We start from the raw sequence: 15,794 nt of genomic DNA on the forward strand, positions 1-15,794 counted from the left end.
TGGGTTGAAAAGATCCCCTGAAGTAGGAAATGAAAACACACTCCAGTATTCTTGCCTGGAAAATTCCGTGGACGGAGGAGCCTGGAGGGCTACAGTCCATGGGGTCACAAAAAGTCAGATACAGATGACCACGTACTATCTACTATCTGTAGAATTCAATAAGCTTTCAAAGTAGATAGAATAAAGGATCAAGACTAACAAGATAAATATTAGTAAATGTAAAGTTCTGTTTTGAGGTTTTAAAAAAAAAGCACAAGAGATTAGAATAGGAAGACAACCACTTGAGAATAAACAACATTTTTAAAAATCCACATATTATTTCACTGTATTATTTAATGTGTGCTCTTTAGTAATCCACATTACTGAATGTGTATCACTTAGAGCAATAAATATAATCTCTTTGTCTTTGTTTATGAGGCTACTATAACTTCAACACAAGGTTGGTTCTTTCCATCTTCAAAGGAAAGACTAAGCAACTAGAGAGTCACTAAAAGATGAGTAAGATCCTCATTTACTTATTTAATACAGTTTTATAGTATTCACTATGTTTCAGGGACCATTCTCAGCACTCTGTAAATCATGCCCTATGAAGAATGGATACAGAAATTAGAAATGCTTAACTTGAAGATAGGAAGAACACGACAGCTCTTGCTTGTAAAGTATCTAAAGGGCTATCGTGTGGACAAGGCAGTGCATCTATCCGTGCCACTACAAGAAAAAGAAAAACAACAATATAGAGAGGTCTGGGCTGTACAGGAAATCTCTGAGAGCTGTTTAATAGCATTATCTTTCTATATGTACTAAAAGAGAAAATATATATCAAAGAACTTTGCCATAAAATGCCACATACACATTATTAAAACTGACTTCTTTGCAAATTAGTGGGTCCTGATTAACAGAAAATTTACAGAGGTTGATCATAGGCTTTGAAGCCCTCACTGTTAGTTCAGTTCCCCCTTTTGGAACTTATACTAAGTATGCAACTTTGGCAAAGTTTCCTTGTGCCTCGAGGCTTCAGTTTCCTCCTTTAAAACAAGAATAAAACTATCTGCTTTGCAGGGTTATTGTAAGAATTAAATGCGATAATGTATGTAAACACAGCATAGTGTTGACATGTTCGAGAAACTATGATCATGATCATCATCATCATTACATTATGGAAGGAATGTCAAGTGAACATACAACTATGTCCTATGATGTGGTTTAATTGCATGGCTCTGCTATGCACCTGAATGAGTAGATGATTCTGCTATGTATTTATCATGTTTTAACAATCCAAATATAATACATAGCTTGTTTTTGTTGGGCAACTTAAAATGCCTTTATCTTCTGTAATTTGAAAGGGAAAATATTCCAAAAAAAAATTAACGAAATATCCAGGTTAGTAAACTCTGAAGAGTAAAAGTAATGTAAACATAGTAGGGAAATTATGCAGCTATAAGCAAAAAGATTGAAGAAGTAGCATATTAAACAGAAATGGGCTTCCCAGGAGGCTCAGTGATAAAGAATCCACCTGTGGAGCAAGGAACACAGGTTTGATCCCTGGGTTGGAAAGATCCCCTGGAGAAGGAAATGGCAACCCACTCTAGTATTCTTGCCTGGAAAATCAAATGGACAGAGGAGCCTGGTGGGTTACAGTCCATGGGGTCACCAAGAGTTGGACATGACTTAGCAACTAAACAAGAACAACGTTAAATAGAAGCTACTCTTCCTAGGAGTCTTCACTGTAGGAGATGAGAATGTTTCCATATACTGCAGAAAACAACAATTACAGTTTCCACCAGTATGTGAAACACTGGTTATATTCATGAAAAATGTCAACAATGTCACTGTTGGTAGGAATGTAAATTGGTGCAGCCATTAAGAAGAACCATATGGAGGGTCTTTAAAACACTAGAGTTAACAGAGGATCCAACAATCCCACTTCTGGGCATATATCCAGAAAAGACAAAAACTAATTTGAAGATAAATGCACCCCAAAGTTCACAGCAGCATGATTTACAATAACCAAGACATGGAAATAATTTAAATGTCCATGGATAGATAAATGAATAAAGAAGATGTGGTATATATAGACAATGGAATGTTACTAAGCCATAAAAAAGACTGAAATAATGCCATTTGCAGCAACACAGATGACCCTAGAGATTATCAGTCTAAGTGAAGTAAGTCAGACAGCACTTATATGGGGAATCTAAAAAAGTAAATGTCGCTCAGTCGTGTCTGACTCTTTGCGACCCCACAGACTATAGCCTACCAGGTTCCTCCGTCCGTGGGATTTTCCAGGCAAGAATACTGGAGTGGGTTGCCATTTCCTTCTCCAGGAGATCTTTCCAACCCAGGGATCGAACCCAGGTCTCCCGCTTTGTAGGCAGACACTTTACCATCTGAGCCACAAGGGAAGTCCATATATAGACAATGGAATACTACTAAGCCATTAAAAAGACTGAAATAATGCCATTTGCAGCAACTTAAATGACCCTAGAGATTATCAGTCTAAGTGAAGTAAGTCAGAGAAAGACAAGTATCTTAAGACAGCACTTGTATGGGGAATCTAAAAAAGTGATATGCAGCTCCCTGGTACTCCAGCGGCTAAGAATCCACCTGCCAGTGCAGAGAACACGGACTCGATCCCTGGTCCAGGAAGATTCTACATTCCTCAGGGCACCTCAGCCTGTGTACCACAACTACTGAGCCAGTGCTCTACAGCCTGTACTCCGTAACAAAAGAAGCCACTACAAGGAGAAGCCTCAGCACAGCAATGAAGACCTAGTGCAGCCAAAAATTAATGAATTCAAACAAATAAAAAGTGATCCAAATGAACTTACTGACAAAACAGAAATAGACTCACAGACATTAAAAAAATGTATGATTACCAAAGGGGAAGCGGGGGCTAAAAACTGGGATAAACAGATGCGCACTACTACATGTGAAACAGCTAACAAGAACCTACTGTATAGCACTTTCCCCTGATGCTGGGAAAGACTGAAGGCAGGAGAAAGGGACAACAGAGGATAAGATGGTTGGATGGCATCACCAACTCGATGGACATGAGTTTGAGCAAGCTCCATGAGTTGGTGATGGACAAGGAAGCCACGGGGTCACAAAGAGTCAGACATGACTGAACTAAACTGAACTGCATAGCACACGGAACTATATTCAATATCGTGTAATAATTTAAAACAGGAAAGAATCTGAAAAAATCTAAAATACATGTGTGTGTGTATATATATATATATATAACTGAATCACTCTGCTGTACACCTGAAACGTTTTAAGTCAACTATACTTCAATTAAAAAAAAAAATCAACAAAGGGCAGCTAAGTACAATGCAAGCATTTAGTATATCAAAATGATTTTTTAAAAGAATTTCAGTAGGCTATGGAAAAGAGTTTAAAGGTATTTAGGATTCTAATTACTTTGAGCAGAATTTGTACTTGAACAAACCAGCTCTCATCTGCTAGATGACAGACATGCAAGCTCAATATGCAATTCAGTACCTTCTGTGATCAATCAAAAAAATCAGCTCTAACATCATACTATCATACTTAGTCATAGTCACCTCTCGCTTCTTTCAAAGGGAATCATCCCTCAAAAACAAAGTTTCAACTTTTTTCAGGTATATTTGTAATGGAACCCTTAAATGGCAATATTTTTAGTACAATGGCCATAAGATAAACCTTTTATATAGCTACTATGAAGATCAAATCTGAAAAACATTCTAAACATTCAAAGCTACACTAGATCTCCCACTAAAAACCGTTTCCCAAACGGTTAAAATATAATTACTATCAACAAACAATATGATGCTGTTGCAACAATAGTAATTAAATAAACTTAAGAATGAAAACCTGGGTGCAACTTTTAGGAACATTTTGGGGGGGTTGATTTTTAATAAATGACAGTAACATTACAATATTGTAAATTCAGAATACAAATGCAGTTGTCAGAGAATTATACAAACAGTGGAAATCTCAGTCTTTTTTTTTTTAACCTCAGTTTTTGCCCTAATTGTAGATAAGAAGCCTAGAGTCCAGTGGAATTCAGGAAGCTAATTCAACAGGCATGTATTTCATTAATGTGTTATACTATTTTGAGCACAGAATTGAGTGTGTTCTAATTGAGTGTATACAATTCTCATGTTCGGTTAAAAGCGAACTATTAACAATACTTGCCAAGTACCCAGTTTAAAATGGCCTATTTGTCAAATGCTGAAAATATCAGTGTTTACATTAGCTTTATTTTACGGTGGCTTAAATCACAGTAAAATAAAGTCAATCATATTATGACAGTCAACTGATAATCACATTATCACAGTCAACTCAATCACATTATGTTTTTAGAAGAAACCGAAAAAAATCAGCTAATAAAGCAAAAAATAGAAATACAGTCCTTGAATAACAAATGACACTACACGTTGTTATGTAGGATATGAGGAAGTTACTATGAAAAATCATAGTACTATTTTATCACAGGTCATCAAGTAATGTTTTAATTACTATCAGCAATTACCTATGTGAAATAAGTGTAAAACTCTAAGCTCTGCTTCAACAAAATCTTAGCCACTTGGAAGTCACTACTTGCTCTAGGTATCAAATGCCAACAAACTGGTACTGTTGCTTTCAGAAATCAAAACACTTGCAAAAGTGTAAACACTTTGTATCAAACTAAGCTTCCTAAAAGCAGAAGGAAAAAGAAAGAAACAGACAGCCTAATGGCGTGTAGAAATCATAACCAGTTGCAGCCAGGTTGGGGTCTGTACCTGGACAATGAAGGGAGGTGGACAATTTATATGTTCAAAATTCAAGATCCCAAGGGTGGAGAGGGGGCAGAAAAAGAAGACACAATTCAATAAACAAGGATGACGACCAGGCTTGATGAGAGGCAGTCTAAAATTTCTTATTGTCAAGAATCAACTAAAGCCCTGACTCAAAGATAAAACAGCTTCTAATAGTTTGAAGAAGGCAAGGAAGAAACATTCCTTTGCACCCACAAGAACCAATCCCCAGACCACTGGCATGCTATTACATGATTTACGGGCATTTGGCTCGGACGATGGGCAAAGGAGAGGAAAGAAGAGTCCGATAGAAGCCTCGGATGTATAGAAACCTAGGATTTGAGAGGCCTGAGGAGGCGCGGGCTCTAGGAAGGAAAGGTGGACAGGGCGAGCACTCCTCACCGTGATTATCTTTCTGCCCGATATTGTGCGTGCGGATGAGAGAGGACAGTCTCCTCACATCCCCCTTGAAGACGCACTCGTGCACCGGATAGAGTGCAGGGCAACCGCCTCCACCTGCGACGACAGCAATGGGGCTGGTGCCCGCTAAAAGCGCCGGGGACTGGGAGATGGGAGTCGCGGAGGAATTGTGCAGCGGCAGGGCCGGGGGGCCGGGGAGATTGGAGGAGGCCGGGGCTGTCTTCAGCTGTAGCCGGTGGTGATGGTTACTGAAGATCTTATGACAGGCTCTACCGCTCTTGCCGCTGCCGCCTGTGCCAAGCCTGCCTCCTGTAAAGGTGCCGCCGAGGGCAGCCGCCGCTTCCTCATCCCCAGGTTCCAGCAGGTCCCCCTCTTCTTTGCTGGGCTTGTGGTCCCTCCGCAATGAGCGGATCTTCTCCCCGGTCATCGCCGCCACGGGCAGAGAGGGAATCCAGGAGGCTCACCGCTGGCGACGAAGCTGGCGCTGCGGCGGCACAAGGCGATTAGAGCGGTGGCCAGGATACTCCAGCGCAGCATGAACTCCCAGAGCGCCCCCGAGCCCGGGACAAACGCATCTCCCGGAGGAAGAAGAGCCGGCTCTCGCCTAGGCACGAAGGGACGCGCGCTCGCTTGGGGGAGCTACAGCTCAAGTGCCCACGACACTAGGATTCCCGTCCCCACCGCCGCAGCCGCCGCCACTGCCTCAATCCGAAAAACAGGGCACGGCCATCTTCCCCTGGCTTCTCTCGCGAGAACTCCCCCGGGAGGGAGGAGAAAGGAAACACCGCGATAAGTGAGCTGCCTGCTCCCGCCCTCGCACGTTCTATTCCCAGAGTTGCTGGACGCCGGCGCCTACGAGGCAGGGGGTTTCGGCCCCCAGCTGGAGTCTCTGAACCAGAAGAAGCATTACCGATGGCTGCGTTTCTTGTGGGAAGTCTGCAACCTGGGCCTGCGTTTGAGATATTCGATGCACCTTATAAACAGTGACTTAAACCCTGCGACCTCCAAGCTTCCCGGAGATGAGTGCAGACTGACACCCAGGCACACAGGATATGATGTCACTAAAATGCACGGGACACTTATTCAATAAGCATTTGTTAAGCATCTACTTCGTGCCATACATTGTGTTAGTGTGTGTATGTGTCATTAGAGGAGGAAAAATAGTCAAGCACTTGAGCACAAGATATAACTGCGAATGAAGTGGATGCAAAGAGTTGGGATGAACGGGGGAAAAAAGGTGGGAAGGAGAGGCAAATTTTAGTGCTGAAGTGTCAAATCACAAAAGTTTAGAAACTGACCTTGGAAAACAGACTATTCAGTAGACAGAGAGGGTAGGTCACTCAAATATTTGTTGGATGAATGAATTTCGGGCAAGCGTCAGTTAAAGCATGAGGAGTGCACCTTGATGACAAACAATACTAGTGTAATTGAAATATCACTGGACTAATTCATGGCCAACTTTGACCTAGTGTCAAATTCTAAAATACATAAATCTCACTTTGACAAAATAACTAAAGCTGTTGGGAACTGGAGGGGAGAGGAGTCATCAATGTCCTAAATTTTACTTTATCCGTCCAAGGTCCCATTTACCCTGACAGCTGCTTCTCTCAACTTAAACCAACTTTATCACTACCTCCATAACACCCCCAACCCCCACCAAAAGTAACTCCTACATAATACAGTATGTAAAACAAGAATCAAAATTATATGAGATAATGTCCATCTAGTCAAGGCTACGGTTTTTCCAGTAGTCATGTATGAATGTGAGAGTTGGACTATAAAGACAGCTGAGCACAGAAGAATTGATGTTTTTGAACTGTGGTGTTGGAGAAGAGAGTACCTTGGACTGAAGGGAGGTCCAACCAGTCCATCCTAAAGGAAATCAATCCTGAATATTCATTGGAAGGACTGATGTTGAAGCTGAAACTCCAGTACTTTGGCCACCTGATTCAAAGAGCTGACTCATTTGAAAAGACCCTGATGCTGGGAAAGACTGAAGGCGGGAGAAGAAGGGGACAACAGAGAATGAGATGGCTGGATGACATCACTGACTCAACGGACACTGAGTTTGAATAAACTCTGGAAGTTGGTGATGGACAGGGAGGCTTGGTGGCTGCAGTCCATGGGGTCGAAAAGAGTCAGACACGACTGAGTGACTGAACTGAACTGAATTGATAGAAGAAGAAGTTATTGATTCTATCTGGAGGAAATTAAACTTGCATGATCAGAAAACCTTTCTGGAGGAAGTAATGTCCAGACCGGGTTTTAAAGAATGTATAGGAGTTCCCCAACTGGGCAAGAGGAAAAAATATTATAGGTGATAATAAAAGTTACAATAATAGCTATCATTTATTGAGAGCTTAACATGTTAGGCATTGTTCAAACAAGTTCTAGAACCATTTTATTTAATCCCTACCACAATTCTATGAGGTACTTTCTGTCCCTGTTTTACAGATGAGACAACTGAGGCATAGGAATTGATGATTCAAATGCTGAATAGAGATAAAGAGAATAGTATGTGTAAATATAGAATGATATTTGAGAATCATTGGAGCATAATATGTCAGGAAAAGTGGTGAATGAGACTAGAAAGGAAAGCTGAGACTTGATTACAAGGAGCAACTATATGAAACTTGGACTATATATGCTAGGCAGTAGAGAGTTTGCAAAGGATTTCAAACACATTAAAGTCAGAATCACAATGCTATAATGTACCCAGTATCCCAGTATCCCAACCAGTATCCCAAAGATAGGAGATTTTACCAGTTTTTCCAGCTTAACCTCCTCCCACTATGCCAAAGTGATTCTTCACTCTAACCAAAGCAGCCTGTTGAGAGTCCTTATCTGCTCTTAAGCCTCCATGCCTTTGAATATGCTCTTCCACATATCCTGAATTCATTTCTATTTCACTTACCTAAATACCTTATTCAATCTGTAAAGAATTAGTTCAAATTATATCTCTTCTTCACACAAGGGTTTTTTTTTTTTTTAAGTTGGCATAGAATTCAGGGGTCCAGGAAATTATATTGAATGAAACCGCTACAAAAAATTCAGCACATCCTTCTTTTATGAATGTCTGCCACAAACCACAACAGTACTAGAGATACCTGTGCCTTTGCAACCAAAAGAAACCAGAGATATTTTTGTATTGCATTACAGCTGCTGCAGATAATTCAAAATATCATTACATTCATCATTACCTCAAAACTAGGTTAATATTTATGCCTACTGATAATTTTGTTCTTCTGTTAATAAAGAAGCACATATATTACTATATCATACATTCAAAAAATATTTTGATAGCTATTTCATTACTCTAAATTTCCTTCTTAATCCAAAGTATTTTTACACACTTAAAAACATTGTTCTGAAAATGGTTGCCTAGGCTTCATCATACTGCCAAAGAGGTCCAGGGCACAAACAGAAGTTGGTAACTCCTTAAGAGTTTCTAATGATACCTACCCTTCCCTCTCTTCTCCTCTCCAACACCACACCACTTTGAATAGCTGTCCCTTCTTCCCTTTATTTCTGATTTCCCATTTTAACTTTGCATGCCTCCTTGATATTCTTGCCCACATCTTCAACTAATCCTTTGACCTTTCTCAGTACTGAAACTGTTTATCACTCTTGTATGCACAGTGCCTGACAGATAGTGACATATTGAATGCTTAATATTAATAATGAACAGTTGTTGAATCAATCAGCCAGAACATAAAACCGCAAAGTATATAAAATGTACCAAGAGAACTAAGTGATGAGAGGCTAAATAAACTTATTAAATAATCCCAACCTGACTACACTTCAGTTGACTACTAGTTTCTTGGATTCTTATGTAAGGCCCAAGAGTAAATAAATATCAATTTGTTGTTGTTGTTTTAACCAAATAATAGTAAATTCAACTGAAACGGTCTTAAAGGGGTTTACTGACTAACATAACAAAAAGGTACAGAGCTAGGTCTTCAAGAGGTGCTCTTCCAAATTGCATGTCAGTTTCTCCGTGACTCAGGGCACCTTCTCCCTGCTAGGAACATCCTCAAAAGGCCAGCTTCCTCAAGGACCCAAGATGGCTGTCAGCACTAACAGTCGCCTCCTGCCTCCTACTTCCGGTGTATAAGGAAGGCCCAGGACCACACAACTCTGGGGCTCGGCATTTATTAGATGACCCTGTCCAGTCTTCATGTCTGGGAGAGTGTTGATTGGCTCAGGTAACAAAGCCCTGTGGCCAATGAGATTACCCTGATCAGTTTTGCCCAATCAGATTTTATCTCTGAACGGGTGCGGGGGCGGGGAGGGTGTTGCTGGGCAAGTACTCCAACCAGCAAAACTATTAGGAGAATGAGTTAGAAAAGGTGACAGGGAGAGACAAATCCAAGCTCAGTCTGGAAAAGTACTAGATCCAAGGACTTAAAGTGGGATTTTCCCGTTGGTGGAGTCGTGTGTGTGTGTGTGTGTGTGTGTGTGTGTGTGTGTGTGTGTGTGTGTGTGTAGAGCGGGGGCGGGGGGGAGGGGCGGTGACTGGCTTGTTATCACAGTGTCAAGACTAAATATGATGAAATATATTGATTATCAATTATAGCAATAAATAATGAGTAAATAACTTCACCATCAAACAACAGATTTACATTTTATTCAGATGTCGCAGAGATAGCATTCGACCAACAACTCTACTATTATATAACTTAAGTATTGAATAAACTAGATTTACTCTAGTTTTACAGACTAGCACTTCTTAATTTCCTCACGGTATGGCTAAGAATCTAGATGATGATAAATTTGCTTTGACTAGAAGGAGGAAGTGCCTTCTGACAACTGGATGTCCCAACTTTTTCTAATGAAAATTTTATTAAATAGCTTATTGTTCACCGACACCCAACAACAACGGGAGGATTAAGTGTGGTTCTAAGGTGAACCACACTTTTATTTCTGAGTTTTAGGGGGAAATTATTTATCTGTATTAGCTTTAGACAAACATCCAATCTCCATCCTGGTATCTTTATTTAATGAAAGCAATACTATCAGAGTATGAATATAGAATATACTGTATAAAATAACAAAACCTCACTGCTATATTTTGTTAACACTTCAACAAACCAAAAATTAAGGTTGATCATTACAACTCTCATGCAGTCCTCTTTACATTGTATACTAATATGTTTCTAAAGTAAACATTAGAGCAAATTTCATCTACATCTTTTTTTTTCACCTCTTGAGGTTTGTGTTTTATACTTCCCACAATAACCTAGAATATGATTTCCTACACTCCTTGTTGGTTTACCTAGGCCTAGGAGAATTTTGCTTGGTTAGATGGTATAGCTGCCTAGCTCTTGAGGTCATTGTCTTGATCAGCCCCAACAACACTCCAAACAGTGCATTCACAATGAAAATAACAAACCTTGTAAATCAATACTTTCACACATTTTACATCCATCCCTTTGGGGCTCAGTATTTTTATTTCCTCTAAATTTGCCCTCTCCTTTTCTCAGAGACCGTGCTGAGCACTTTAATTCCTTCTGCTATTTACGGTCAGGGCTTATCAGTGATTTACTCAGATTTCTCTTGGAAATCAGAAATCTTAGTAATCAGAAAAAAATAAGAGAGGCAAGGGTTGCCAAGGAAACCAGAGCCAATAGCTGTGGAAGTTCCTGAAGGATGCAAATCCTCTGAGACAGGTAAAACACACAGACTTTTTATTGAGGGAGGAGGGGCAGGGAGGGGCAGGGAGGAAAGATGCCAAGACCTTAATGAGAGGACAAGTCAATATGAAATGAAATGGAAAAGATAAAGTGCAACATATGTAAACATATTATTTTTAGATCACCAATGTGGGCTTGGAACAAGAGATAGAACAAGGACATGAACAGGAATTTTAGTAAAAGAAATTCAGTTCAGTTCAGTCACTTAGTAGAGTCCAGCTCTTTGCGACCCCATGAACCACAGCATGCCAGGCCTCCCTGTCCATCACCAACTCCCGGAGTTCACCCAAACCCATGTTGTTCACTGAGTCAGCGATGCTGTCCAACCATCTCATGCTCTGTCGTCCCCTTCTCCTGCCTTCAATCTTTCCCAGCATCAGGGTCTTTTCACATGAGTCAGCTCTTTGCATCAGGTGGCCAGAGTATTGGAGTTGCAGCTTCAAAGTCAGTCCTACCAATGAACACCCACGACTGATCTCCTTTAGGATAGACTGGTGGGATCTCCTTGCAGTCCAGGGGACTCTCAAGAGTCTTTTCCAACACCACAGTTCAAAAGCATCAATTCTTCAGCACTCAGCTTTCTTTATAGTCCAACTCTCACATCCGTACATGACCACTGGAAAAACCATAGCCTTGACTAGACAGACCTTTGTTGACAAAGTAATGTCTCTGCTTTTTAATATGCTGTCTGCTGCTGCTGCTGCTAAGTTGCTTCAGTCGTGTCCAACTCTGTGCCAACCCCATAGATGGTAGCCCACCAGGCTTCCCCGTCCCTGGGATTCTCCAGGCAAGAACACTAGAGTGGGTTGCCATTTCCTTCTCCAATGCATGAAAGTGAAAAGTGAAAGTGAGGTCGCTCAGTCGTGTCTGACTCTAGCGATCCCATGGACTGCAGCATACCAGGCTCCTCCATCCACGGGATTTTTCAGGCAAAAGCTCTGAACTGGGGTGCAATTGCCTTCTCTAAATATGCTGTCTAGGTTGATCATAACTTTCTTCCAAGGAGTAAGCGTCTTTTAATTTCATGGCTGCGGTCACCATCTGCAGTGATTTTGGAGCCCCCCAAAATAAAGTCTGACACTGTTTCCACTGTTTCCCCATCTATTTGCCATGAAGTGATGGGACCGGATGCCATGATCTTAGTTTTATGAATGGAGAGCTTTAAGCCAGCTTTTCACTCTCCTCTTTCACTTTCATCAAAGAGGCTCTTTAGTTCTTATTCACTTTCTATCATAAGGGTGGTGTCATCTGCATATCTGAGGTGATTGATATTTCTCCCAGCAATCTTGATTCCAGCTTGTGCTTCCTCCAGCCCAGCATTTCTCATGATGTACTCTGCATATAAGTTAAATAAGCAGGCTGACAATACGCAGCCTTGACGTAGTCTTTTCCTACTTGAAACCAGCCTATTGTTCCATGTCCAGTTCTAACTGTTGCTTCCTGACCTGCATATAGGTTTCTCAAGAGGCAGGTCAGGTGACCTGGTATTTCCCTCTCTTTCAGAATTTTCCAGTTTATTGTGATCCACACAGTCAAAGGCTTTGCAGTAGTCAATAAAGCAGAAATAGACATTTTTCTGAACTGTCTTACATTTAGGATAATCCAGCCAATGTTGGCAATTTGATCTCTGGTTTTTCTGCCTTTTTTTAAACCAGCTTGAACATCTGGAAGTTCATTGTTCATGTATTGCTGAAGCCTGGCTTGGAGAATTCTGAGCATTACTTTACTAGCGTGTGAGATGAGTGCAATTGTGCATAGTTTGAACATTCTTTGGCATTGCCTTTCTTTGGGATTGGAATGAAAACTGACCTTTTCCAGTCCTGTGGCCACTGCTGAGTTTTCCAAATATGCTGGCATATTGAGTGCAGCACTTTTACAGCATCATCTTTCAGGATTTGAAAGAGCTCAACTGGAATTCCATCACCTTCACTAGCTTTGTTCGGAGTGATTCTACCTAAGGCTTATATGACTTCACATTCCAGGATGTCTTGCTCTAAGTGAATGATCACACCATCGTGGTTATCTGGGTCATGAAGATCTTTTTTATATGGTTCTTCTGTGTATTCTTGCCACCTCTTCTTAATATCTTCTGCTTCTCTTAGGTCCGTATCATTTCTGTCCTTTATCGACCCCATCTTTACATGAAATGTTCCCTTGGCATGTCTAATTTTCTTGAAGAGATCTCTAGTCTTTCCCATTCTATTGTTTCCCTCTATTTCTCTGCACTGGTCACTGAGGAAGGCTATTTTATCTCTCCTTGCGATTCTTTGGAACTCTGCATTCAGATGCTTCTATCTTTCCTTGTCACCTTTGCTTTTCACTTCCCTTCTTTTCACAGCTCTTTGTCAGGCCTCCTCAGACAGTCATTTTGCTTTTTTGCATTTCTTTTTCTTGGGGATGGTCTTGATTCCTATCTCGTACAATGTCACGAACCTCCATCCATAGCTTATCAGGCACTCAGTCTATCCGACCTAGTCCCGTAAATCTATTTCTCACTTCCACTGTATAGTCATAAGGGATTTGATTTAGGTCATACCTGAATGGTCTAGTGGTTTTCTCCATTTTCTTGGTGTACACAATAGGTGTATATGTAAGGTATTAAATGGAATAGACAGATTGGGGCAAATGTACTCGTGTGCATAGTTTTCTAGATCTGCTTTATTTTAAATTACTTAATTTCCCCAGGATACATCCAAGTACATGCTGTATCAATTAGCCTAAATATTCCTCAAAAGAACATCTAACTCAACAAGTCCAAATTAGAACTTATCTCTGTCAGCAATGCCACTAGCCAAACCTTTTATTATCCTCAACTCCTCCCTCTCCTTCACTCACACGTTCAACCAGTCACCAAATCTTGACTTTTCTTTCTCCCATATAGCTCTAAAATTGAACTATTTCTCTTGATTTTCCACCGGCCAACTTAGGTCCAGGCCATTTTCACTTGAACTGTCCCCAAACTCTTTTGTCTCTGGCTCCCAGTTCTTACTGTTGCATGCATACTTATGCAGAACCCCACATCTACTCACCCCTTGGATTGACAAACTTATCAAATAAAATTACAGGACTCCCAGTTACATTTGAATTTCAGATAAACAATTTTACTATAAGCATTTCCCAAATATTGCATGGGACAATGTTGCAAGTATTACAAATAGTCAGTCAATATTTCAGACATACTTATACTAAAAAACATTTTCTAAATCTAAAATTCAAGCTTAACTATATTATGTCTGTTAACTGTATTTTATCTTCTTAACTATATTTCATCTGGAACTTTATCTGAATGATTAACACTGCTATGCCCTGATCTCATATGCATCCCCTTGTCACTTTTTTCTATGGATATATATTATAACATTTTATGTGATCATTGTCAACTTACCCCTCAACCATTTGTTTATGTAGCTGAGAGTTACATATATAGCTAAAGTATGAAACCATATGTGTAAGAATAATAACACTAAATTCGAGATAGTAGTTTCTATGAAGTATGAAGAAGGAAATGTCATCCATTAGGGATACAGGAGGAAATTCTATCGTATGAATGTTTATATAGAGTATATTTTTAAAATTTTGCTTTTGGGGTTTTTCTCTAAGAGTATTTATGTTTCATAATACATAAATGTTGCAAATGCAGACTTTTTATATTACTGCGCTTCTTTGTGTGTCTCAAATGTTTGCAGTAAATATTTTAAAAATCTCCAATAGCCCTCTAGATAAAGTCCCAAGAACAGAACAAGGATTACAAACACCTTCATAGGTCCACTGACCCTATTTATCTCTCTAATTGTACCATTTCCAGCTTGTACTCAACAGTTTGGTCATGTTGAAAAATTTTCTGCAAAGGATGTCCAAGACTTAGTCCATACTATTTTCTCTCAGAGGAGACTCAGCCCCACCCTTATCCTCTCATCACTAAGTCTCAAATTAATTATCAATATCTTTGGGGAAACTTCTCTGACACCTTATCTGTGTCTGGGTTAGGTTCTTCTTCTATGTGTTGAGTTGGCCAAAAAGTTTGTTTGGGTTTTTCCGTAAGATGTTACAGAAAACCAGAGCAAACTTTTTGACCAATCAATAATTTCAGTGCTTTGAGTACTGTCATCCCCACTTACATCTAGGCATACCACAGTGTAATTGCTGACTTACTTCTCTGTGTCTCCCATAGAATTTAAACTCCTAAGTACAGGCTATGTTGTGTTCACCCTAATATCCATAGCCTGGCATTAATGAACCCTCAATAAATACTTGCCTTAGAGAAAAAAATACTTACAATAGGAATTAGTTAATTAATGAATGACGGACTGGTTTATTTAACATTCTTCTGGCTTGGAGAATTCCATGGACTGTATGCTCCATGGGGTCTCAAAGAGTTGAACATGACTGAGCGACTCTCACTTTCACTTTCACTTCAAGGCATGCTATAATTTACTTTTAATAAGAATCCTGATTTGTAATCAGTATTTAGATGGAATCATAAAATCTTACCACCTCATGGTGTGTAGATTGGAAATCATTACCTGGAATAAAGTTCTCTTCTGTCATTCATATTGCAAAGTTTAGTTTCAATATCATCTGTCACCTAAACTAGGTTTTGTTTTTGCTGTTTAGGATTAGCATATCATAAACATTCATCAATTTCTACAACCTACACTTAGGCATATGTGATGTTTCTGAAAATTGCTTTTTATACTTCTATATTCAATTTAGTGAATATGGTAGGCATTCTATTATGCAATAGGTATTAGATATTTATACCACTTGCATTTATGGAATCTAGTGTAAATTTTGTTGTTACCTATATCTTCTGCTCAGTCTGCTCTTTTCCTTCATTTCCTTTAAAGTCCATGTGCTACAAAAGTTGTGATTTACTAAGAACTCCTAATCACTAACCATGTGT

The 15,794-nt window shown here is 39.9% G+C and overlaps 1 protein-coding gene across 1 annotated transcript in view; it reads right to left on the bottom strand.

Moving 5' to 3' along the window:
* Window positions 1-5,960, bottom strand: part of ANKRD13C (ankyrin repeat domain 13C) — an 89,172-nt gene extending 83,212 nt beyond the window's left edge. The window contains exon 1 of the mRNA XM_018045474.1: window positions 5,181-5,960. Within this exon, the coding sequence (XP_017900963.1) occupies window positions 5,181-5,625 (445 nt within the window). The 5' untranslated portion in view covers window positions 5,626-5,960. The remainder of the gene's footprint in view (window positions 1-5,180) is intronic.

The sequence above is a fragment of the Capra hircus genome, chromosome 3 (genome assembly GCF_001704415.2).
Source record: "Capra hircus breed San Clemente chromosome 3, ASM170441v1, whole genome shotgun sequence".
NCBI lineage: Eukaryota > Metazoa > Chordata > Mammalia > Artiodactyla > Bovidae > Capra > Capra hircus.